The sequence below is a fragment of the Delphinus delphis genome, chromosome 14 (assembly GCF_949987515.2).
Source record: "Delphinus delphis chromosome 14, mDelDel1.2, whole genome shotgun sequence".
Classification (NCBI taxonomy): Eukaryota; Metazoa; Chordata; class Mammalia; order Artiodactyla; family Delphinidae; genus Delphinus; species Delphinus delphis.
The window spans coordinates 25,350,382-25,375,610 of NC_082696.1; the positions used below are offsets into that span (position 1 = coordinate 25,350,382).

General features: G+C 40.6%; 1 protein-coding gene and 1 long non-coding RNA gene across 2 annotated transcripts in view; one reads left to right on the plus strand and one right to left on the minus strand.

The window, feature by feature from the left end:
- Positions 1–447: 447 nt before the first annotated feature.
- Positions 448–25,229, minus strand: part of ARFGEF3 (ARFGEF family member 3) — a 182,639-nt gene continuing 157,857 nt past the window's right edge. The window contains exons 27-34 of the mRNA XM_060030511.1: positions 22,227–22,355; positions 20,037–20,213; positions 18,334–18,448; positions 17,443–17,545; positions 17,088–17,219; positions 15,983–16,104; positions 1,996–3,214; positions 448–639 (exon numbers count right to left, since the gene is read on the minus strand). Of these exons, the coding sequence (XP_059886494.1) occupies positions 448–639; positions 1,996–3,214; positions 15,983–16,104; positions 17,088–17,219; positions 17,443–17,545; positions 18,334–18,448; positions 20,037–20,213; positions 22,227–22,355 (2,189 nt within the window). The remainder of the gene's footprint in view (positions 640–1,995; positions 3,215–15,982; positions 16,105–17,087; positions 17,220–17,442; positions 17,546–18,333; positions 18,449–20,036; positions 20,214–22,226; positions 22,356–25,229) is intronic.
- On the plus strand, positions 10,770–17,512 carry LOC132437251 (uncharacterized). The gene is made up of 3 exons (XR_009521986.1): positions 10,770–10,923; positions 16,486–16,621; positions 17,341–17,512. It is a non-coding gene; the product is annotated as an uncharacterized lncRNA (long non-coding RNA).

Sequence of the window (25,229 nt, forward strand, 5' to 3'; positions counted from 1 at the left end):
AAATGATGGATCGTCCGGGTTCAATCCCTGGTCGGGGAACTAGATCCTGCAGGCATGCTGCAACTAAGACCCGGTGGAGTAGTAAATGACCGATGTAGTTATAAATAAATAAATAAAATGATGGATCAATGTAATGTTTTCAAAGGAGTGGCCCTTGAAAGTGACTCATTTGGGGACAATATTGCAGGCAAAGGCATTGGGAAATAAGATTTAGAAATGTGTCCAGGAATATAGAGTCTTCTGAAATTATGTGCAAATTTAGAGTTTCACTTGTGTCATCCAGATACAACCTTAGTATCCAGAATGGCCCCAGTGCTGATTAGTTAGGGAGCAACTGGGTGTTCTCTGAGTCGCGGGGGCTGGTGGGGGGGAAATGCTATCAGCTGGACTGGCAGACATACTCTAAACCCTCCTGGTGTATCCCCTTGGGAATGGAATGTGAGTCTCCTACACAATGATGTCATAGACACGGCCCACTCTGCCGAGCCATTCTCTCACAGCCTGGCGAACTCTGATGTCAGTCACGTGACAGGTCAGCTGGCTGATGCATGGGAACACTGCTGGCTGGAGCGCTGTGAAGGTCTGGTCCGGAAGGATCTGAATCTGATTGAGAACTGTTAGCACCATGTTGGTCCATGCCTAAGAGAAAGGGATTAAGAGAATTAGCAGTTTTCTCCAGCAGTTTCATTTGTACTCAAGTGTGGCTAATATGCAAATGAGTTTTCTCAGGCTTTAGGCTTCAATAAATGTAGTCTTTACTAATTTAATGCACTTATAATAAAACATCAGTTTAAGTTCATATATATATATATATATATATATATATAAGGACTAGCAGAGACTCATTTCACATTAGGAATACATTATTTCCAGCTTTTACAAAATACAAAAATCTTACTCCTCAGATTTTTAAAAACTCTCTTGCCTTCTCATGATGAGATTTTCATAGGCCATGTGAGATTTTTAATCAGCAGTCTCTCTAATGTCTAGAAAACTTGGAATAGGTCTACCTTAATTTAGGGTAACTTTTGAAATCATAAGCAAATCTCCAAGACGTGAAAAAGCAATTAAGATTTGTTATTTGTCAAGCAGGTCATCTGTTAAAGAATAATCTTACATCTCAGTTTGACTGGATACTTTTACAAATACAGTCTAAGATGATTTTTGTGGATTCTGAACTATGAAGTTTAGTTCTATGTTCAAGATACATCAGAGGAAAAAAGTATCTTGCAAGATTCATACTAATTCCAAGTTTATGTTCATTCTAAGAATACATTCCTGTATAGGTCCACAGAATCCTAGGGCCCAAGAGCTCCTATCTTACTATGCCTGCAACAGGAATCTACAACTTAAAATAAACGTCCAGATGACTTTTAAAGGGCTCTCCATGAGTTTAGATCCTTCTGTCTTTTCCCATCTCATCTTTTCTTAAATTGAACGAAACAGTGCCCCTCTTCTTTACTTCTCAAGCTCATTTTTGGGAGGTACCATAGAATTGCAAATATTAATTATATAAAGGGATAGGAACACTCTGAAAATGAGAATTTTTATGTGCTCAGGATGGGCTAGAAAAACAATTCATTGGAATAACCACATAATATGCACTTTGCCTTTTCCCTTTACATAATTCTTCATAACTACAGAATTGCTTCAGGGCTATCTTCAAATGACTAACTGGCATTGAGTCCTGGGTTTAAGTCCATCCATTTTCTAAGCTTTGGCGTCATCTTATTTACACAGGTGGGTTCCTAATTCTCAGTAGTATCTGTTATGACCCATAGAAACAATTCCTGAAATTATGAGAATACAATTTCAGTTTCACAAGGATGTACTGATGGATCCTATGTCTTAGGGGCAGGCAGTCCCCTGACTGTGGAGGATCATAACGTGTCTGAGTGCTCCCTGAGGGGCACAGGTGCGTCACTGGTACCCAGCTTCCCTCCTGCATGGCTGGCTGTGGACCCTTGCATCCTCTGGTGGGGGGCGGGTACCCACCTGGATCTGGGCTTCGGCGTCCCTTGCGGAGACACTCCGGGAGCTGCCGGTGGAGCCCGAGCGGGGCCTCTTCTCCTGGCGCAGCAGCTCGGGGCCAGCGCTGAAGGAGTGCCGCATCTGCCCCTGGTCCATCAGGTGCTGGGGCCGCTGGAGCAGCGGGGAGCCTTGGCCCCTGGGCCCCAGTGGCTCTCCCTTCTTCTCCACCTTGACCTCTTTGGGGAAGGTGGGCAGGTTATGCTGTTGTTTCCTCTTCTTGTACTCGGTCATCAGCTTTGAGATGGTCTTGTCGGCTGCCATGGTGTAGATTTTGTTGCCGGCGTTCTCCCACCACTCCTTCTTGCGGCTGGGGTCCTTCTTCTCTACCTTGGGGCTCGGGGGCAGCAGCAGCATTTCCCCGCTGGTCCCCCTCAGGCTCGGCGGCTCGCCCGCGTGATCGCGGGTCTGACTGCGGTCATCCTCGGAAGGTGTGTCTTTCCCCGAGAAGCCCCCAGTGGACGGGGTGGATGACCCCGACTGGAAGGAGGGAAGGATGAAGAAAGGGTCGCTCTTGAAGATCGGTGCCTCCTCCATACTGTTTTCCAGGTCCAAGTGCATCTGGATGTAGTTATTACACAGCTCCATGCACAGCTTGTGAAGCCTCTTGACCAGCCACACCCAGTCCGCGTTGCTGATGGGCTGGACACTGAGGGAGGGCATCCGAGCCCTCCACTGCCTCTTCTCCTTGCCTCTAGGGGGGCTCACCTGGGCTGTCTCCTCAAAAATGTCTTCATCTTCTGATGAACACTGCTGGGAGGAATCTGTGCTCCTCTCATCGTCCTCAAAAAGGACCTTCTTCACTTGCTCAGCAGTGATGGTTTCCTGGTTGCTGAGAACAGCACACACCAGTGCGTGGAAATAAATGTTAAAACTCATGGCAGACTGGCGGTAGAGGTTGGCAGCGCCCCCGATGCCAGACACTTTCTTCAGCAGGCACTTCAACCCAGGGCTGGTGTCAAACTCTCTGGCCGTCCTGTAGGAGTCCAACAGCAGGTCAAAGATGACGGCCAAGTTCTGCATGGAGATGTATCTGAGGAAGCCAGCCAGCTTGGTTTCTGGCACTTGGATCTTCTCCTCCCCAGGAGAGGGGCCTTTGACAAACTCTTCTAACAAGATATCATATAAGTTCTGGAGTAACACTTGATGGGATAGTAAACTCACCACAATTTCCCTGAAGGAAACACTTCAAATGAAAAGAAAGGCATTGATTAGTAGCCAGCTGCCTTATATGAGTTACCTTAAAGCAATTCAGACCTTACACAAACAGATGACTAGGCAAAATTACAAACTAAACTACTTGTATTTTAATGTCTTTCTTCAAAAAGGACAAATTTCTTGGGGCATTACAAGGTGACAATTTTAATCATGATTAATGGAATTCCTGACACTTTTAAAATCTGGGAGCTATAGAATTAATATTATGATATTGAGTTAACGATTCTCAACAAGACTTAGGAAACAAATAGAACAATTTTATTAAAAAATCTTTAACGTAGACACAATTATGTTATATGAGCTGTTTTCTTTCATAGTTATGAGTAATAAAACAAATCAAGAAAGTAACAATTTCTGTTGAGTTATAGTAATTTTAATTGGCCTTTTTCCAACCCTTTGCCATTTTTCCTTAAACCCAATGCTTTTACTATTTTTTTAAGTGATGGCTGAGGAATTTTTAATAAACAGAAAAATTAATATATAATAATTAACATTATGCTTGGACATTTGAGTTCATTTTGTTTCCCCAGTTTCACTTTTTCCTGCATATCTAGGAATGAAGTCTTTATTTCACTAAGATAGGCTTAAGAGCTTAAAGTCTCTTCTGCTAGTTATCTAGGGAATCCAAGAAATAGCTAATTGCAAGATTCCACGTTATTCTTTAACTGGTTGCATCATTTTATCTTGTGCAAGGATAGCCTCTGAAAGTACAAAGTCAGGATGTGACAGCACGTTGTATAACATACCCAGACAAAGGCAATATTCCATATAGGCTTGGGGGAAGAGAGAGGAAGAAGGAAGTATTTACTGGTCTGCACATTCCAGATATAGGAATTCTGACTACAACTGTCAAGTGTGTCAACTCTGCTAAGACACCTAGCTATGAGAATACCTGGAGAGATTTTTTTTAAAATTTAGAGTATAGTTGATTAACAATGTTGTGTTAGTTTCAGGTGCACAGAGAGTGATTCAGTTATACATATACATGTATCTATTCTTTTTCAAATTCTTTTCCCATTTAGGTTATTACAGAGTATTGAGCAGAGTTCCTTCCCTGTGTTACACAGGTCCTTGTTGGTTATCTATTTTAAATATAGCAGTGTGTACCAGTCAATCCCCAATTCCCAATCTATCCCTCCCCTCCATACTTCCCCTCTGGTAACCATAAGTTCATTCACTAAATCTGTGAGTCTGTCTCTGCTTTGTAAATAAGTTTGTATCATTTTTTCTGGATTCCGCATATAAGCGATATCATGTGATATTTGTCTTTCTTTGTCTGACTCACTTCACTTAGTATGATAATCTCTAGGTCCATCTGTGTTGCTGCAAGTGGCATTATTTCATTCTTTTTAACGGCTGAGTAATATTCCATTGTATATATGTACCACATCTTCTTTATCCATTCATTTGTCAATGCACAGATGAATGTTTCCATGTCTTGGCTATTGTAAACAGCGCTGCAATGAACAATGGGGTGCATGTATCCTTTCGAACCATTTTTCCCTGGATATATGCCCAGGAGTGGGATTGCTGGATCATATTGCTGGATCATAGCTCTGTTTTCAGTTTCTTAAGGAACATCCATACTGTTCTCCATAGTGGCTGTACCAATTTATATTCCCACCAACAGTGTAGGAGGGTTCCCTTTTCTCCACACCCTCTCCAGCATTTATTGTTTGTAGACTTTTTGATAATGGCCATTCTGACGGGTGTGAGGTGATAACTCATTGTAGGCTTGATTTGCATTTCTCTAATTAGAGATCTTGAGCACCTTTTCATGTGCTTCCTGGCCATCTGTATGCCTTCTTTGGAGAAATGTCTATTTAGGTGTTCTGCCCATTTTATGATTGAGATGTTTGTTTTTTTCAATATTGAGCCGCATGAGCTGTTTGTAAATTTTGGAGATTAATCCCTTGTTGGTCGCATTGTTTGCAAATATTTTCTCCCATTCTGTAGGTTGTCCTTTTGTTTATGGTCTCCTTTGCTGTGCAAAATCTTTTGAGCTTAATTAGGTCCCATTTGTTTATTTGCTGCAATTTCTGTCAAAGAGTGTTCTGCCTATATCTTCCTCTAAGAGTTTTATAATATCTGGTCTTAGATTTAGGTCTTTATTCCATTTTGAATTTATTTTTGTGTATGGTGTTAAAGAATGTTCTAATTTCATTTTTTTACATGTAGCTGTCCAGTTTCCCCAGCACCATTTCTTGAAGAGATTTTGTTTTCTCAATTATATAGTCTTGCCTCCTTTGTTGTAGACTAATTGACTATAGTTGTGTGGGTTTGTTTCTGAGCTTTCTATCCTGTTCTGTTGATCTATATTTCTGTTTTTGTGCCAGTACCATACTGTTTTGATGACTGTAGCTTTGTAGTATAGTCTGAAGTCTGGGAGCCTGATTCCTGCAGCTCTGTTTATCTTTCTCAAGATTGCTTTGGGGCTTTCCTGGTGGTGCAGTGGTTAAGAATCCACCTGCCAATGCAGGGGACACAGGTTCGAGCCCTGGTCCGGGAAGATCCCACATGCCGTGAAGCAACTAAGCCCATGTGCCACAACTACTGAGCCTGCGCTCTAGAGCCTGCGAGCCACAACTACTGAAGCCCATGTGCCTAGAGCCCGTGCTCTGCAACAAGAGAAGCCACTGCAAAGAGAAGCCTGTGCACTGCAATGAAGAGTAGTCCCCGCTCTCAGCAGGGGACTGAAAAAACCCGTGTAGTCCCCGCTCTCAGCAGGGGACTAAAAAACCCGTGTGCAGCAGTAAAGACCCAATGCAGCCAAAAATTAAATAAATGAATAAATTAATTAAAGAAAAAGATTGCTTTGGCTATTTGGGGTCTGTTGTGTGTCTATACAAATTTTAAATGTTTTTGTTCTAGTCCTATGAAAAATGCCATTGGTAATCCGATAGGGATCGCACTGAATCTGTAGATTGCCTTGGGTAGTAGAGTCATTTTGACACTATTGATTCTTCCAATCCAAGAGCATGGTATATCTTTCAAACTGTTTGTGTCATCTTCAATTTCTTTCATCAGTGTCATAGTTTTCAGAGTACAGGTCCTTTGCCTTCTTAGGTAGGTTTATTCCTAAGTATTTTATTCTTTTTGATGTGATGGTAAGCGGGATTGTTTCTTTAATTTCGCTTTCTGACTGTTCGTTGTTAGTGTACAGAAATGCAACAGATTTCTCTGTATTTATTTTGTATCCTGCAACTTTACCAATTTCATTGATGAGCTCTAGTAGTTTTCTGGTGTCATCTTTAGGATTTTCTGTGTATAGTATCATGTTATCTGCAATCAGTGGCAGTTTTACTTCTTTTTTCCAATTTGGATTCCCTTTATTTCTTTTTCCTCTCTGATTGCTGTGGCTAGGACTTCCAAAATTATGTTGAATAAAAGTGATGAGAGAGGACATCCTTGTCCTGATCTTACAGGAAATGGTTTCAGTTTTTCACTGTTGGGTATGATTTTAGCAGTAGGTTTGTCATATATGGCCTTTACTATGTTGAGGTATGTTCCCTCTATACCCACTTTCTGGAGATTTTAAAAATCATAAATGGGTATTGAATTTTGTCAAAATCTTTTTATGCATCTATTGAGATGATCATATAGTTTTTATTCTTCAATTTGTTGATGCGGTGTATCACACCGATTGATTTGCGGATATTGAAAAACCCTTGTATCCCTGGGATAAATCCCACTTGATCATGGTGTATGATCCTTTTAATGTATTGTTGGATTTGGTGTGCTAGTATTTTGTGGAGGATTTTTGCATCTATGTTCATCAGTGATATTGGCCTTTAATTTTCTTTTTTTGTTGTTGTATCTTTGTCTGGTTTTCGTATCAGGGTGATGGTGGCCTCATTGAATGAGGTTGGGAGTGTTCCTTCCTCTGCAATTTTTTGGAAGAGTTTGAGAACGATGGGTGTTAGCTCTTCTCTAAATATTTGGTAGAATTCACCTGTGAAGCCATCTGGCCCTCGTATTTTGTTGGGAGTTTTTTTGTTTGTTTGTTTGTTTTTTGCGGTATGCGGGCCTCTCACTGTTGCGGCCTCTCCCGTTGCGGAGCACAGGCTCTGGACGCGCAGGCTCAGTGGCCATGGCTCACGGGCCCAGCCGCTCTGTGGCATGTGGGATCTTCCTGGACCGGGTCACGAACCCATGTCTCCTGCATTGGCCGGCAGACTCTCAACCACTGCGCCACCAGGGAAGCCCCATTGTTGGGAGTATTTTAATCACAGTTTTAATTTCAGTACTTGTGATTCATCTTTTCTATTTCTTCCTGGTTCAGTCTTGGGAGATTGTACCTTTATAAGAATTTGTCCATTTCTTCCAGGTTGTCCATTTTATTGGCATATAGTTGCTTATAATAGTCTCTTATGGTCCTTTGTATTTCTGTGGTATCTGTTGTAACTTCTCCTTTTTCACTTCTAATTTTATTGACTTGAGCTCTCTTCCCTCTTTTTCTTGATGAGTCTGGCTAAAGGTTTATCAAATTTTTTTTTTAGAAGATATTGCGGGTAGGAGTTTATTAATTTATTTAGTTTTGCTGTGTTGCATCTTCATTTCTGTGTGAGGGCTTTCTCTAGTTGTGGCAAGCAGGGGCCACTCTTCATCGCGGTGCACGGGCCTCTCACTATGGCGGCCTCTCTTGTTGTGGAGCACAGGCTCCAGACGCACAGGCTCAGTAGTTGTGGCTCATGGGCCCAGTTGCTCTGTGGCATGTGGGATCCTCCCGGACTAGGGCTCAAACCCGTGTCCCCTGCATTAGCAGGCAGATTCTCAACCGCTGCGCCACCAGGGAAGCCCTATCAAACTTTTTTATCTTCTGAAAGAACCAGCTTTTACTTTCATTTTTTTTATTGTTTTCTTTGTCTGTATCTCATTTATTTCTGCTCTGATGTTTATGGTGTCTTTCCTTCTACTAACTTTGGGTTTTTTTTTTTTGTTGTTTCTCTAGGTGCTTTAAGTGTAAGGTTAGGTTGTTTATTTGAGATTTTTCTTGTTTCCTGACGTAAGATTGTATTGCTATAAACTTCCCTGTTAGAACTTGTTTTGCTGCATCCCATAGGTTTTAGATTATCATGCTTTCATTTTCATTCGTCTCTAGGTCTTTTTTGATTTCCTCTTTGATTTCTTCAGTGATCCATTTGTTGTTTAGTAGCATATTGTTTAGCCTCTATGTGTTTGTGTTTTTTACAGTTTTCTTCTTGTAGTTGATTTCTAATCTCATAGCATTGTGGTCGGAAAAGATGCTTGATATGATTTCAATTTTCTTAAATTTACCAAGGCTCTCTTTGTGGCCCAGCATGTGATCAATCCTGGAGAATGTTCCATGTGCACTTGAAAAGAATGTGCATTCTGCTGCTTTTGGATGGAATGCTCTATAAATATTAGTTAAATCCTTGTGGTTTAATGTGTCATTTAAAGCCTGTGTTTCCTTATTTATTTTCTGTCTGGATGATCTGTCCATCGATGTAAGTGGGATGTTAAAGTCCCCCACTATTATTATGTTACTGTTGATTTCTCTTATGGCTGTTAGGAGCACCTCAATATATAAGGCAGATACTATGTTGGGCACATATATATTTGCCATTGTTATATCTTCTTGGATTGATCCCTTGATCATTATGTAGTGTCCTTCTTTGTTTCTTGTAACAATCTTTTTTTTTTTTTTCTTGTAACAATCTTTAAAGTCTGTTTTGTCTTATATAAATATTGCTACTCCAGCTTTCTTTTGATTTCCATTTGCATGGAATACATTTTGCCATTCACTCACTTTCAGTCTCTATGTGTTCCTAGATCTGAAGTGGGTCTCCTGTAGACAACATATATACACGTGTTGCTTTTGTATCCATTCAGCCAGTCTGTGTCTTTTGGTTGGAGCATTTAATCCATTTACATTTAAAGTAATTATTGATATGTATATTCTTATTGCCATTTTAACTGTTTTGAATTTGGTTTTGTACGTGCTTTTTCTTCCCTTCCTCTTTTGTTCTCTTGTGATTTGATGACTAACTTTAGTGTTGTGTTTGGATTACTTTTTTTTGTGTGTGTGTATCTACTGTAGATTTTCGGTTTGCAGTTACCATGAGGTTTTTGATATAGAAATCTATATAAAAGCAAGATTGTTTTAAGTTGCTGTTCTTTTAATTTCAAATGCATTTCCAATATCCTGCATTTGTGATCTCCTCTTCTCACAATTGCTGGTTTTCATATCATATTTGTGTGCAGATTATTTCCTATTTTTACTGTACGTTTGCCTTTACCAGTGAACTTTTCCATTCATAATTTTCTTGTTTCTAGTTGTGGCTTTTTCTTTTCTGCTTAGAGAAGTTCCTTTAGCATTTGTTGCAAAGCTGGTCTGGTAGTGCTGAATTCTCTTAGCTTTTGCTTGTCTGTAAAGCTTTTGATTTCTCTGACAAATCTGAATGAGAGCCTCGCTGGGTAGAATATTCTTGGTCATAGGTTTTTCCCTTCCATCACTTAAATATATAATCCCACTCCCTTCTGGCCTGCAGAGTTTCTGCTGAGAAATCAGCTGATAACCTTATGGGAATTCCCTTGTAGGTTGTTTCTTTTCCATTTTTGCTTTTAATATTTTTTCTTTATCTTTAATTTTTGTCAGTTTGATTACTATGTGTCTCAGTGTGTTCCTCCTTGGGTTTATCCTGCCTGGGACTCTGCATTTTCTGGACTTGGGTGACTGTTTCTTTTCCCATGTTAGGGAAGTGTTTAGCTTATCTCTTCAAATATTTTCTTAGGTCCTTTCTCTTCTCCTTCTGGGGCCCCTATAATGTGAATGTTGGTGCATTTAATGTTGACCCAGAGGTCTCTTAGGCTGTCCTCCTGTCTTTTCATTCTTTTTTCTTTATTCTGTTCCACAGCAGTGATTTCTATCATTCTGTATTCCAGCTCACTTATCTGTTCTTCTGCCTCAGTTATTCTACTATTGATTCCTTCTAGTGTATTTTTCATTTCAGTTATTATATTGTTTGTTTGTTCTTTAGTTCTTCTAGGTCTTTGTTTCTTGCATCTACTCGATCTGTGCCTCTATTCTTTTTTTCAAGATCTTGGACATCTTTACTATCATTACTCTGAATTCTTTTTTAGGCAGATTGACTAGCTCCACTTCACTTAGTTGTTCTTCTGGGGTTTTATCTTGTTCTTTCATCTGGGACATACTCCTCTGCCATATCATTTTCTCTGACTTTCTGTGATTGCAGTTTCCATTCCACAGGCTGCAGGGTTGTAGTCCTTCTTGCTTCTGCTGTCTGCCCCCTGGTGGATGAGGCTGTCTAAGAGACCTGTGCAGGCTTCCTGGTGGGAGGGACTGGTACCTGTCCACTGGTGGGTGGCGCTGGATCTTTTCCCTCTGGTGGGCAGGGCCATGTCAGGGGGTGTGTTTATCAGGCAGCTATTTATTCAGGAAGACTTTAAGCAGCCTGCCTGCTGATGGGTGGGGCTGTGTTCCTTCCCTGTTGGTTGTTTGGCCTGAGGCATCCCAGCACTGGAGCCTACAGGCTGTTGGGTGGGGCCAGGTCTTGGTGAGAAAATGGCAGCCTCCAAGAGTGCCCACGCCAATGAATATTCACCAGAACTGCCGCCACCAGTGTCCTTGTCCCTGCAGTGAACCACAGCCACCCCCCACCCCCAACTCTGCAGGAGACCCTCTGATACTAGCAGGTAAGTCTGGCCAGTCTCTTATGAGGTCTCTGCTTTTTTCCCTGGGTACTGTGTATGAGCCCTGTGTGCGTCCTCCAAGAGTGGAGTTTCTGTCTCCCCCAGTCCTATGGAATTCCTGCGATCAAACCCCGCTGGCCTTCAAAGCCAGATTCTCTGGGGGCTCCTCCTCCAGACCCCCAGGCTGGGGAGCCTGATGTGGACCTCAGACCTTTCATTCCTGTGCGAGAACTTCTGTGGTATAATTGTTTTTCAGTTTGTGGGCTGCCCACCTGGTGTGTATGGGGTTTGATTTTATCACGATTATGCCCCTCCTACTGTCTCATTGTGGCTTCTTCTTTGGATGTAGGGTGTCTTTTTTGGTAGGTTCCAGCATTTATTTGTCAGTGGTTTGTTCAGTAGTTAGTTGTGATTTTGGTTTTCCCATAAGAAGGGGTAAGCTCATGTCCTTCTACTCCACCATCTTCAAACCCAAAGCTTTTAGAATCTTATTGAAGTTGGTTTATAGGCACCAAACCAGTTTTCCAGGATTAAAAATGTTAATGCTTTAGGTACATATGTATAAAAGCTTTAGTGCTTCCAGTGTGGGAGATAGAGAAGGTCTAAACACTGAAAAGTTTTTTAACTTTAGAGGTATTATGGGGCTAATATTTTCAAATAAAGAAATTGATAATTTAATTTGCAGCCTTCTAAAACAAACCTAGGAGAGAAAACAGCATTCCCTCAGCACAGGCTAATTCCTTTCTGCATCCTTTTCTGCCAGCACAGACGTGGGACTTGTTTGTGGGCCTTGGATGTGCATTTGGGGGAGGTGGGGGAGGGTGGATGCTCCCTAGACATCTGGCCAGATCTCCTGGTTGAGAAGCAGGTGCAACCCGCCAGTCATGACAACTTCCTAATCAATCAGGGCACAGCCCTGGTAAGGCAACATTAGAAGTGAATGCTCACATTTTGGTGATCCAGCCCCTTTTGTTTGGCTGGATTCCTGTACTAAGAAAACACTCTCAATTCCAACATTTTAATCCACCAATGTGGTTTAGGGTTTATGGCTTCCCATTCTTTTCACTGCTCTTAGAATTTCATGAAAATAGCTTATGCCATGATGTTGCAAACTAATTCCCATAACTGGATAATGACAAAATTACAACTCATTCATACTACTGATTTCAAAAGTCCAACTGTTACATTAATACTTAAATTTTTTTTATTGGAGTATAGTTGATTTACAATGTCATGTTAGTTTCAGGTGTACAGCAAAGTACATCAGTTACTATATTACATATATACCTATATCTCCTTTTAAGATTCTTTTCCCATATAGGCCATTACAGAGTATTGAGTTCCCTGTGCTATACAGTAGGTTCTTATTAGTTATCTATTTTATATATAGTAGTGTGTATATGTCAATCCCAATCTCCCAATTTCTCTCTCCCCACTCCCTTTCCCCCCTGGTAACCATTAGTTTTCTACATCTGTGACTCTATTTCTGTTTTGTAAATAAGTTCATTTGTACCATTTTTTAAGACCATGAATTTAAAAATTATTTTATAACTAGCAGGAAAAATATTTTAACTAGCAAAAAAGAACAGAAATCCTCCCATACATTTTTTAAAGGTTGACCTTGACCTTGGCGTAGTGGTATCTCAAAGAAAACATCGTACTTTCAGCAAAAATGGAATATGTACAAAGAGCTGTCACTCACAAACAGTAACCCCTTGTAACATATCACTTAAGCAACTTTTTTGTGGTAAAATATATATAACCTGATGTTACCATTTTAACCACTTTTAAAAGTTCAATTCAGTAGCATTAAGTACATGCACAATGTTGTGTAACCATCACTACTATCTATTTCTAGAACTTCTTCATCATCACAAACAGAAACTCTGAACCCATTAAATGGTAACTCCCCAACCCCTCCCAATTCCCCCACCATAGAAGTTACTTGAGGTATTAGGAGACCTGAATATGCACTCTTTTGAAGAAGCAGGCTGTGAAAGCCACCAATTTGGTCTAGTGCTTCATGTCCACAACTACAGGACCCTAACTAAGAAGGGAAATCCTGTCACTTATCACTGGGCTGGCCTCCCCACTATACCATAAATCTTCAAGGGACAGGGCAGTGCCTTTCTCATCTTCTTGTCCCAGGGCAAATGTATGCTGAGAGAAGCATTCAAAACAAACCAAAATAACAAAAACCAGATTAGTTCTGAGTGCAGGTGCCTGGAAGAAATGGTCTCCTTGAGCAGTGGCTCTGACACTTCAACCCCATCCTGCTGGCAGCCTGGACTCCTGAAGTAGGAAGCACAACCTTCAGAAGTCATCTGTTGATGGACACTTAGGTTGCTTCCATGTCCTGGCTACTGTAAATAGAACTGCAGTGAACACGGTGGTACATGACTCTTTTTGAATTATGGTTTTCTCTGGGTATGTGCCCAGTAGTGGGATTGCTGGGTCGTATGGTAGTTCTATTTTTAGATTTTTAAGGAACCTCCATACTGTTCTCCATAGTGGCTGTATCAATTTACATTCCCACCAACAGTACAAGAGGGTTCCCTTTTCTCCACACCCTCTCCAGCATTTATTGTTTCTAGTTTTTTTGATGATGGCCATTCTGACTGGTGTGAGATGATATCTCATTGTAGTTCTGATTTGCATTTCTCTAATGATGTTGAGCATTCTTTCATGTGTGTGTTGGCAGTCTGTATATCTTCTTTGGAGAAATGTCTATTTAGGTCTTCTGCCCATTTTTGGATTGGGTTGTTTGTTTTTTTGATATTGAGCTGCTTGTAAAGTTTGGAGCTTAATCCTTTGTCAGTTGCTTCATTTGCAAATATTTTCTCCCATTCTGAGGGTTCCCTTTTGGTCTTGTTTATGGTGTCCTTTGCTGTGCAAAAGCTTTTAAGTTTCATTAGGATATGGGGAGGGAGAAGGGTAAGCTGTGACAAAGTGAGAGAGTGGCAATGGACATATATACACTACCAAATGTAAAATAGATAGCTAGTGGGAAGCAGCCGCATAGCACAGGGAGATCAGCTCAGTGCTTTGTGACCACCTAGAGGGGTGGGATAGGGAGGGAGACACAAGAGGGAAGAGATATGGGAACATATGTATAACTGATTCACTTTGTTATAAAGCAGAAACTAACACACCATCGTACAGCAATTATACTCCAATAAAGATGTTAAAACAAACAAGCAAACCCAGATTTCTCTTTACTTAAATGTTGCAATCTGGTTTTAGTTCCAGTCTTTTTTTCCCCATGGGTGATTTTAATGTGGACCTCTGAGGACGCACCTAACCAGCAGATGCACAAACTTTTCTTACGTCTAACTCATCTTCTCCTACTTTCTGTGCTAAGAATTGCCCCTGTGAATGAGTCAAATCCAACAACGCAAAATACTTAAAGAATTTTAGAGGATGTTTTAAGGCGTAGTGGCTTCTACTAAAGAATTTGTGCTTTTCCTGTTTTACTGAATTTCATTGAGGGGGGGTAATTGTCTATTGAAAGTACTAAGTAAACTGAGGAACCATGGTGATAAATTTTTAAATCTTAACCTTTTAAAACAGTTAAACCAGTAACATAGGAATATTAGGTGATCCTATTTTTCCTGTGTTTTATTTATAATGTGAATTCAGCTTATTATTCCTCTCCCCCTTTTTCTCCTTTTACTTCAAAAATTGTTTTAGTAGGAATAATTGGCTGAAGGGACTAGAAATATATAAAAAAAAGGAAAACAGGTAAGAACTGAAATTTGAAAGTAGATCAACGCTTAAAGCTGTGGAAAGGAATGCACAATCATTGGTATGCAGAATAGATAAAAATGCCCAACACTTTGGCGTGCTTGGCAGTGGAGGGAAGCAGGGCACAGAACTGGGAGGAATACGTGGGATATCGGTAAAGTTCTACTTCTGAAGTGCAGTGGCAGGTTCATAGTTATTTCACTTTTTATTCATGCTTGATAACCTCTGAACCTTCCACATAGTCTTCTGTATGTACCACACACACTTGACTAAAAAAAGTTAGCACCTGGAAATTTCACCCAAATAGGTCTAGTAATCAAACTGCTATGCTACCTGGTAACTTTTGGAAAATTCACACTCTCCCCTTAACATGGAAATGGTAAAGGACACAGGCATTGTGCTCAGCTAGACCTGGTTTTGATTCCAGCTCCCCTGCTTCGCAGTCTCCCTGAATGTTTCCTCATGCACAAGTGAACGGGGATTACCTACTCCCTGTACTTCATCTATTGAACTCAAATACTTATCATCATTATTATTAGTGTGTCAGAAGTTTTAAAATGGGAACTTTCAGTCACTGGCTTCATCTTAAACTCTAGGAACAATGTTTTTTTGGCAGGATGATAGTATTTAGAAAGAGCAAGTTTCCTGTGGCATGCACTGAGCTTTCTGGATCCTAACAGCTGTACTGCTCATGAGAAGTTAATGATGTATTTCTCACTGAAACAATATGAATCAGAGCTCATATTATTTTTAAAACGGTTATGAGATGTATGATGCTATAGATACAGTGAGTTGTGCCCCGCCCCCGGCAAATTCATACATGGAAGTCCTAATCCACAGTATCACAGAATGCATACCTGGAAAAAGGGTCTTTAAAGAAATAATTGGGTTAACGAGGGCATTAGGATGGGCCTTAATCCAATATGACTGGTGTCCTCCTAAGAGGAGGAAATTTGCACAAAGGCATATACAGAGGAAAGACCATGCAAAGACACAGGGAACGGACGTTCATCTAGAAGCCAAGGAGGGAGGCCTCAGAAGAATCCAACACGGCCGACACCCTGATCTTGGACTTCTGGGCTCTGGAACTGTGAGAGATTAATTTCCTGTTGTTTAAGCCACCCAGTCTGTGTACTTTGTTATGGCAGCCCTAGCCAACGAACACATGTGAAATGTGGGAGATTTGGTTAAAATGCTGGCAAGTTTTTGCTAAGTGACTCCACAACCATTTTCAGTATTCTTGGCTGAAGCTTGAATTACAATGAGCAGGAGCTGGGCATAAATGGACTTTCCTTATTATAAGCGCTTAGCTGCTTACCTTTTCTTGGTGTGTCCATTTGGCTTCTCATCAGGAGGCAGTTCGATAATGAGCTGACAGGACTGAGCATGATCAAAGTTGTTTGGAGTCTTTGGGGAGCTCTGGGTGTCCAACATAAACACCTGCACACGTATACAAAGGTACAGGTCAGAGCGCCACCATCCTCGACCTGCCTCCGCCAGGGCTCAGCTGGATGGCCTTCGGCAAGTGGCTCACTCTTTCTACTCATTTTTTCACCTTTAAAATGAGGTTGGTAATGATTTCCTACTGGTATGTTTGTTGAGAGAATTAAATGAATTAATGTGTGTGTACTGACATATGCAAAGCATTAGAGCAGAAGAGTAAGTACTCAATAAAAGTTAGCTGCTGGCACGAATAGTAATAACACTACTGCTTCTGCCACGTGACAAGTCATTACACTCCAAATAGCAAGGACTGACATTTAATGTTGTTAAGAGTAAATAAAAAGGGGCTATGTTTGTAAGAGGTCTTCTCTGCTTTAGACGTCCGTTTGGTACATATTCTAAACCATATATACAGAATGTTCTCCGCTCCTGACTCATCAGCTTACAACCAACTTTTGTGACTTCTGCCATGTGTCAGAAGAAAAAGTCATTGGTACATGGTGATTCCTGCACGGTAAGTACATCTTAATTTTACTGGTTAGTTAACATTTACAAGTTGTTTAATAAATTTGAGTTGAATGTTAAGCTCTTTGCTGTGTATGGGAGATACAGGGAAAAAAATAAGTTTACCATTTTTAGACACTCATAGTCTAGCATTAACAATAGTATTTCAGTAACTATTTATAACATAAGTAGTGCAAGTCAAGTTATGTATGGAGTGCAGCGGCCGGGTGGAAAAGGACCCTATTTGATCAGGGCATTGCAGGATGCAACAAGCTGGAAATGGTGAGAGGACCATGACGCTGTTGACTAGGTTCAAGTGATTTCTGGAAAAGAACAGCACTGGCTAGAGCTCAGAGCCAGGACACATATGTCCCTAAAGGAATGAAAGGCAGTGTGGTGATGCACGGCCTTCAGAAACCACCCCTAGCAATAGCTCAAGCTTCCAGAGACCCTGGGATCCAAAACCCCATTCTTACCTGCTGAGCCATGGCTCGGATGCGCCAGTACTCGGCCTCAGCACTGGGGGAGGAGGACGGCGCCGCCACCCTCACCTGGCAGCCTTCCCCGCTGAAGCTCTCGGTGCCGCTGTGGAAGCAGCCCAGCAGATCCTGGGGAGAAACACAGCAGTCGTTCACTGGGTGCACCTGAGTTCATGGCTCCAGGCCCTGTCTTTGATCTGCCACTGTGTCTGGGACAAAATACTGATCCAGCTACCTTGTTCCCACCAAGTGAGACTGCCTGCCACAAGGAGGGAGGCGGAGTCCCGGCAGCCCAACTTGAGGATCACCAGGAAGGCTGGAGGTGCCCTGGTCTCTCCTCTGAGTGACTTACCTTCACCGGCTTGAGCGTGGCCGAGAAGGCGTCCTGCAGGGCACAGCAAGCCAGCCTCCACATCTCCTCCGTGAACACGGGGCCCGCTGTCACGAGGACGTACCTGCCAGGAGAAAAAAGGAAAGAAGTCTTGAATTCATATATTTTATTGTCACAAAAGGTAGGTAGGTCCTTCCAGACGCGTGCCTAGATTTAGTCTACAGTTCCCTTACAAGTCTTGCTGTCTTTTGTCACTCTTGCCTTCGGCCCATCTGGTATGCCATCGTCCTAATACAATTTCCTAACCCATTTAATGTAAAAAAAAAAAAAAATCAATGGATCCCCACTACAAATAGGCCGATGTTTAAACTTAGGCTTGCATATATATATTCTATACTAATTTTCCCATTCCAGCCCAATTTGCCACTACTCCTCTACACATAACAAGATAAAACCCTCTTGTCACTTGTAACTCTTATCTCCATGTATGTGTTCATGTTGTTCTTCTGCTTACAAAGTCGCCACCTATCGGAAGCTAACCCACCTTGGGAGATCTGACCAAGTATCATTACTACAAAAGGTCTTGCTGACTGCTCTACTCCCCAGGCGTCTCGTCCTTTCATGGCATTTATAGTTCCTCCTTCCTATTATTACTTTTCCCATGACTCTCTTTGTCCTTTAGAACAGGTTGTATGCTCCCTGTGGGTAGGGACCTTGGTCACATCACTTTCTGGGCAGCAGAGCACCCTGTATAGTGACTTACACAATAAACATTTGCTGACTGGATGAAATGAAGAGTTAGTAGCACAGTCATTTTTGTTTATAAGAAGTAGACTGCTACCATCAAAGAATTTAATTCCCCTGGATTTCATAATAAAAACTCCGTGGAGAGCCAGGGAACCTTTATGTCACCTAATACAGGAGCAGCCCACTCGGGAGATGGTTTCTGTGGGCTTGGCCACACACGCCACCAGCAACTCAAAGAGGTCCTTCAGCATGGTGTTGAGCATGCTCTCGTACCTGATGTCTGCAGGAAAATCAAAGCAAGATTGCACTCAGCGGTATTGCAAAGGAACGGGCTGGACAGCATCTATACTACAGCAAAAGAGGAAAGGCTAAATGATACAAAAAATATACAAGTATCTGGGAAATAGAACAATGAGAGAAATGGCCATAACAATAACAACAAAAAAACACTCATTATAGCAAAAATTGTCTTGGGTTTTACCTAATTTTAGCTTGTTTCATCCATTTCTAGATATATCAAGATGAAATGCATGTGGCTCACTTTAATGTGTTGATGTACACTTTTCAAAGTATATAATTCCTCTGCTTAAGCAAAATAGAACATATACTATTATACAGCCTGAATACTAGCTAGTAAAAAATTTTAATTCTTAAAGGGAAAGATAAAACAAACATTCCTTACGGCTGATCGTTGCATTAGATTGAGTTAAATGCTCTTAGTAAACAAAAAATCTTCTCATACCAACTACCACTTCTTGAACCTTTTCAGTTTGGCTTCAGTCTGCATGCTGTCCCCAGACTAAAGAAAATAAGACCTCCCCAAATCACATTCTGTTTGCCCAGTTCAAGGAATACGCCAGTGTTCTTTTCCACAAAGTCCTTGCGATGCCACAGAACCAATTCTCAGTGGAATCCTCAAGGGTCCTGAGCTGTGCAAAGCCAGGACCTGGACAGAAACTCTACCACTAGGGATGCAGTTAGTGCCTGCATGTGGAAATACCCATTTTTCTTCTTTCTCGATCGGTGTGTTTTTTGCAGGGCAAATTGTCCTTACTAAGCTTAGTGGAGACCCCCATTTCTTATCTTTGCTTTTTGACTCTTCCTTGGGGTCAAGTTCTCATGAGTTTCTCTAACCTCGCCAACAAGGGAGCCTCTGACCTCCCCTCTTCCCTTAAACTTCTGTATGTCTTTCCCTTTTCTTTGTAACCTTTAGGGCTAGCAGCAAGGTTCCTCCTGCTCCCAAATTTCCAGATCTTTCCATGGCAAGTATCTATTTCACAAATGCTGCTCCACTGGTACCACAGCTGACATAACAGCTCCCTCTCTGTCTGCTGACTTCAGCATACTATCCACCCCACACTTCCAAATCTTTTTCAAAGTGCCACAGATATGACCCCCCACTTCCCCGCTAATCTGTTAATAATCTGTTAAGTAACCTCTTGCCCATAATCTGAGCCTTTTCTAAAACCCTCCCTCTTCCATTTAGCCTCCCCAGATGCAGCAGGACAATAGGATACACTCTCTCCCTTATCCCCCAGCCTAGAGGGGTATTTCTTCTTTTTTAATTTATTATATACTTGAACTTGCCTCCCCTCTCCTAATGCACAGATATCCTAGACCTCATTAGGTGTTTTATTTTTAGTCACACATGTATTTTAAGCATTCTGTTTGATAATTTTGTAGAGGACACAGGGGTACCAATTTTCTTCTTGACAACCTACTATTAGAAGGCTGGCACTAACCATGTAATTCTATTTTAATAATTCCCAGGACAAAAATCATGCACTGGTGTTTACTAAGCACTTCTAGACAATGCTGCTGTCTACTAAACAATGACTCAGCATGAGCTGCTCTGGCACCATAGATACCTGAGTGGATGAAGCTCTGAATGTGCTCTACCACCAACTCACAGGACAGACCAATGGCATGCTTGAAGTTAGCAGAGGCCACGTCCCAGTAAGAATGGTCTTTATGGCTACGGCGAAGCCAAAGGGACATCACAGGAAGGAGAAGGTGAACAACTGCATAGATGCCAAACCCTGGTCCTGAAAAAGAAAGGTCAGCATCAGAATTGTGATCTTAGCACCTCTCCTGCAACAGAATGGCAGCGCCAAGTGACGGCAGAGAGCTTCCCACCTCTTTCCTCTTTCGCAGGAGCTCCCCATTCTGAGAAGGAGCAAGGAAAAAGAATTTACCACTGATTGGGAAATATATGGTCTTTGGTGACATTTTTCTTTTTTGTTTCTGCATGATTTAAATTACGTAATATGTAAATATACTCGTTAAAAATTCAAACAATACTGATAAAGCTAAAGTATCACTTGATCAATTCCTTAGTCCCCATAAACATACAAATACATATACACATATAAGAAAAAGTTCACCCTTTGAACTCTATGTATATTTATATGAAACTAAGAGTACATATATTTATAAGAAACAGAGAAATAGAGGTTTTTTTAAATTACTTTTATATAAATGGGATAAGGTAAACCTTGGTCTGCATGTTGATTTCTTGCCCATAACAGTTACAAGTTAGAGATCATTCTGTGTCAGCAAATTAGATATTCCTCATTTTTATTACCACATACTGTTCCAAACTATTCAAACTGTATATGCATTAGTTTACTTATCCATTTCCTTACTGATGGAAATTTAAGATGTTTCTATATTTTGCTTTATGAACAACACTGTAATAAAAATATTTGTGGAAATGTTGATGGATTTTTAAAATTCTGACTACACAAGCAAGGTATCCTTTTCATAATAAACACAGAAAACACATGAGAATATAAAGAAGAAAATAATATTTTGATGTATTTCGTTCTAGTACTTTTTGAATGTATTATCTTTGGGTGTATGTGTATATTTATAAATGCTTCTCATAAAGTTGAGATTGTACTCCAAGCTATATATATTTTAACATAATGCCCTGTAAACAATTATTGATGTCATTAAATATTATTCACAGATATTCATTTTAATGCCTGTAGATATTTACATGCTTTTACCATAACTTATTTAACCCATTTAGGGTGTTCATAATTATTTTGGTATTCAAGATGCTTCATCAAACATCATTATATATAGAATGTTATCTTCATTACTGTTAATTTCCTTTGATAGATTTCTAGGAGTAGAATTATTGGGCTAAAACGCTCTTCATACACACTTAGTAGTAGAAAATGATACTGACCAATAAAACAGATTTAGAAATAGTGGCATATAATTAATTCTATAAGATACCTGCTTATTCTTGGATAGAAAGTCTTTAAATTTTTAATGTGTAGGAGTAGCTATAATGGTGTTCCTGAAAAAAATTCTGATATAAACTTTGCTATGGGTCTTAAAACAGTATCACTTATCAAGTCTTCATCAGTTTATGCTGAATACAAAACTCCTCTTATTACTCGAGAATTAAACTAGTGGTTTCATTTGTGGTTCTGATTCTGTTAGTGAAAACTAAAATTTCTATAAAAAATTTCTCCGATCTTGGGAAAATTTGATGAGTAAGTGTGCATGCTAACCTTGACTAATTCAGAACAAGAAATAAATACCCAAAGGCCATTTCCTGTACTATCAGGAACTCACTAGATGTCTTTTCCCAAATATAATCACCTACGACCCTTATACAATTAAGATGTTGCTGTCTTCATACATTTGAGTGGTTGGTTCATGTCAGTGGTAGACCTGTTAAGCTCTACTGACAGCCCTGGGGCCAGGAGTATATGAGACCCAGCCACAGAGGAAGGCTGTAACCATAGAACAGAGCAAAGCCAACTGGCTCAAGGGGACATTGATACCACAGCATTGGCCTGAATATAGTGGGGTTCTACACATTCACCTACCTGGCCACCACCCATTACTTATAAATGGACTGGTGGGAAACCCATAAACAATACAAGAACATGTCTTTAATGGTCAACAAATATATACATCGAGCATCTATTATGCTCTCTGCGGTTACATCAGTGAAATAGACACTCATACAAATACCTTCCTGAGAAAAGTTATATGTATAACAAACTCCCTCGAAAGACAGACATAGAAATATTTACCAGGTGTTTTGGTAACATCTCTCAACAGCTCAAAGAGCAAATCCAAGGTCGGGGGTTGGTGCTGACGTGGACAGTTAGACACAGCTGCTGTGAGCTGCTCCAGCAGAATGATCCAGACTTCTATCAGACCTGGAAACCAAAAGCAGACCTCTGTGAAATTCGGTCAAACATAATACAGAATCGTCACAAGACCAAACTAAACACTATATATAAAAGGCTTCTGAAAACTACCAAGCGCTATATGGATATAAGGCATCACCCTGTAAGGTAGCCCTCAATGCCTATAAGCATGGATTAATTATGACTTACATGTTCTGACAAAGTCAAAGAAAAAAAAATACTGTTCAAGTGTCTTCCTTATTCCCCTTCAGGAAGAAGGTGATGTGGTGTGTAAATTCTACTATATGAAACAATTGTTAGATTCATTGGAAGTTGATGATAGCAAAGTAATCTTTAATCCTTTTTTAAAAAATTATAAATATATATAACAAAAATTGCCATTTTTACATGTGTAATTCAGTAGTATTAATTACACATATGATGTTGTGCAACCATCATTACTATTAATTTCCAAGACTTTTTCATTACCTCAAAGAGAAACTATAACCAGTAAGCAACAACTCTGCATTCTCCGTATCACTCCAGCACCTGCTAACCTGTGTCTGGCTTATTTCACTTAGCATAATGTTTTCAAGGTACATCCATGTTGTAGCATGTATAATAACTTCATTCCTTTTTATGGATGAATTATATTCCATTGTATGTATATACCACAGCTTGTTTATTGAGGTACAAAAGTATCTAGAGTAGAATATGCAAAATAGCTCACTCTATATCTTATTTTAATACTTCTAATTTTCCAGCAAAAGAAAACTGTATGAGAAGATGCAATGTTGAAATACTCCCATTAAAAAAAACCTACTTCCCCAATTTTGACTATCCCCATTAATAGGAGCCAAAACCAAAGTCATACACAATAAACATAAGAAAACCAGGTGACAAGAAATTCTCATGAACCTCAAAATATAAGTGGGGGTGGACAAGCTAATTAATAGGATATGCAGGGGAAAGAAAATCATGTTATACACTACTGTAAGGGGAGCAACCAATAAAATCCAAGTGGAAAACTCTACGTGACAAAGAACCTCACTTCTTCAACAAATAAATTGCAAAGACGTAAAAGAGAGATGGAGAGGAAAATCTATAGACTGACAAGGACTTAAGAGATGGAGCAGCCACACATGTAGTGTAGATCTTACATGAACCTTGAAAATTAACTGATATGTATAAGAAAACTGGCAAATGGGCTATAAGTTAAAAACAGCTGAAGCCACCTTGGACGTGAATCCGGGCCTGTCAGGCCCAGGTGGAGTCCCTGGCACGCTGGGCAGTGCGGGCAGTGCAAATGGCCTGGCTCTGACTCTGAGAACACCAGGCTGCCCTGTGCACCTGAGGCCACTGCCCTGCCCCTCCTGCAGCCCTGGGTCCCCATTGCCATGCACCAGCCAGGCAGTTCCAGGGATTTGGATGTCCGTGTTTTTGGGTGACCGTTACTTCACCTGCCGCATGCTTGCGGGATCTTGGTTCCCAGGCCAGAGGTCAGGCCTGAGCTCCTGTGGTGGGAGCTCCGAGTCCAAACTGCTGGACTAACAGAGAACCTCAGACCCCAGGGAGTATCAATTAGAGTAAGGCCTCACAGAGGTCCTCATCTCAGCACCAAGACCCAGCTCTATCCAACTGCCTGCAAACTCCAGTGCTGGATGTCTCAGGCCAAACAACCAATAAGACAGGAACACAGAAGCACCCATCAAAAAACAAACTTAAACGACAAAAAAATTGTTACAGACGAAGAAGTAAGGTAAAAACCTACCACACCAAATAAATGAAGATGAAATAGGCAACCTACCTGAAAAAGAATTCAGAGTAATGATAGTAAAGATGATCCAAAATCTCAGAAACAGATGGAGAAAATACAAGAAACATTTAACAAGGATCTAGAAGAACTAAAGAGCAAACAAACAGTGGTGAACAACACAATTACTGAAATTAAAAATACTCTAGAAGGAATCACTAACAGAATAACTGAGGCAGAAGAACAGATAAGTGAGCTGGAAGATAAAATGGTGGAAATAAGTGCCAGGGAGCAGAATAAAGAAAAAAGAATGAAGAGAATTGAGGACAGGCTCAGAGACCTCTGGGACAACATTAAATGCACCAACGTTCGAATTATAGGGGTCCCAGAAGAAAAGGAGAAAAAGAAAGGGTCTGAGAAAATATTTGAAGAGATTATAGTTGAAAACTTCCCTCACATGGGAAAGGAAATAGTCAGTCAAGTCCAGGAAGCACAGAGAGGCCCATACAGGATAAACACAAAGAGAAACATGCCAAGACACATATTAATCAAACTATCAAGAATTAAGTACAAAGAAAAATATTAAAAGCAGCAAGGGAAAAGCAACAAATAACATACAAGGGAATCTCCATAAGGTTAACAACTGATCTTTCAGCAGAAACTCTGCAAGCCAGAGGGAGTGACAGGACATATTTAAAGTGATGAAAGGGAAAAAACTACAACCAAGATTACTCTACCCAGCAAGGATCTCGTTCAGATTCAATGGAGAAATTAAAACCTTTACAGATAAGCAAAAGTTAAGAGAATTCAGCACCACCAAACCACCTTTACAACAAATGCTAGAGGAACTTCTCTAGGCAGGAAACACAAGAGAAGGAAAAGACCTACAATAACAAACCCAAAACAATTAAGGAAATGGTAATAGGAACATACATATCAATAATTACCTTAAATGTAAATGGATTAAATGCTCCAACCAAAAGACACAGACTGGCTGAATGGATACAAAAACAAGACCCATACATATGCTGTCTCCAAGACACCCACTTCAGACCTAGGGACACATACAGACTGAAAGTGAAGGGATGGAAAAAGAGATTCCATGCAAATGGAAATCAAAAGAAAGCTGGAGGGACTTCCCTAGTGGTGCA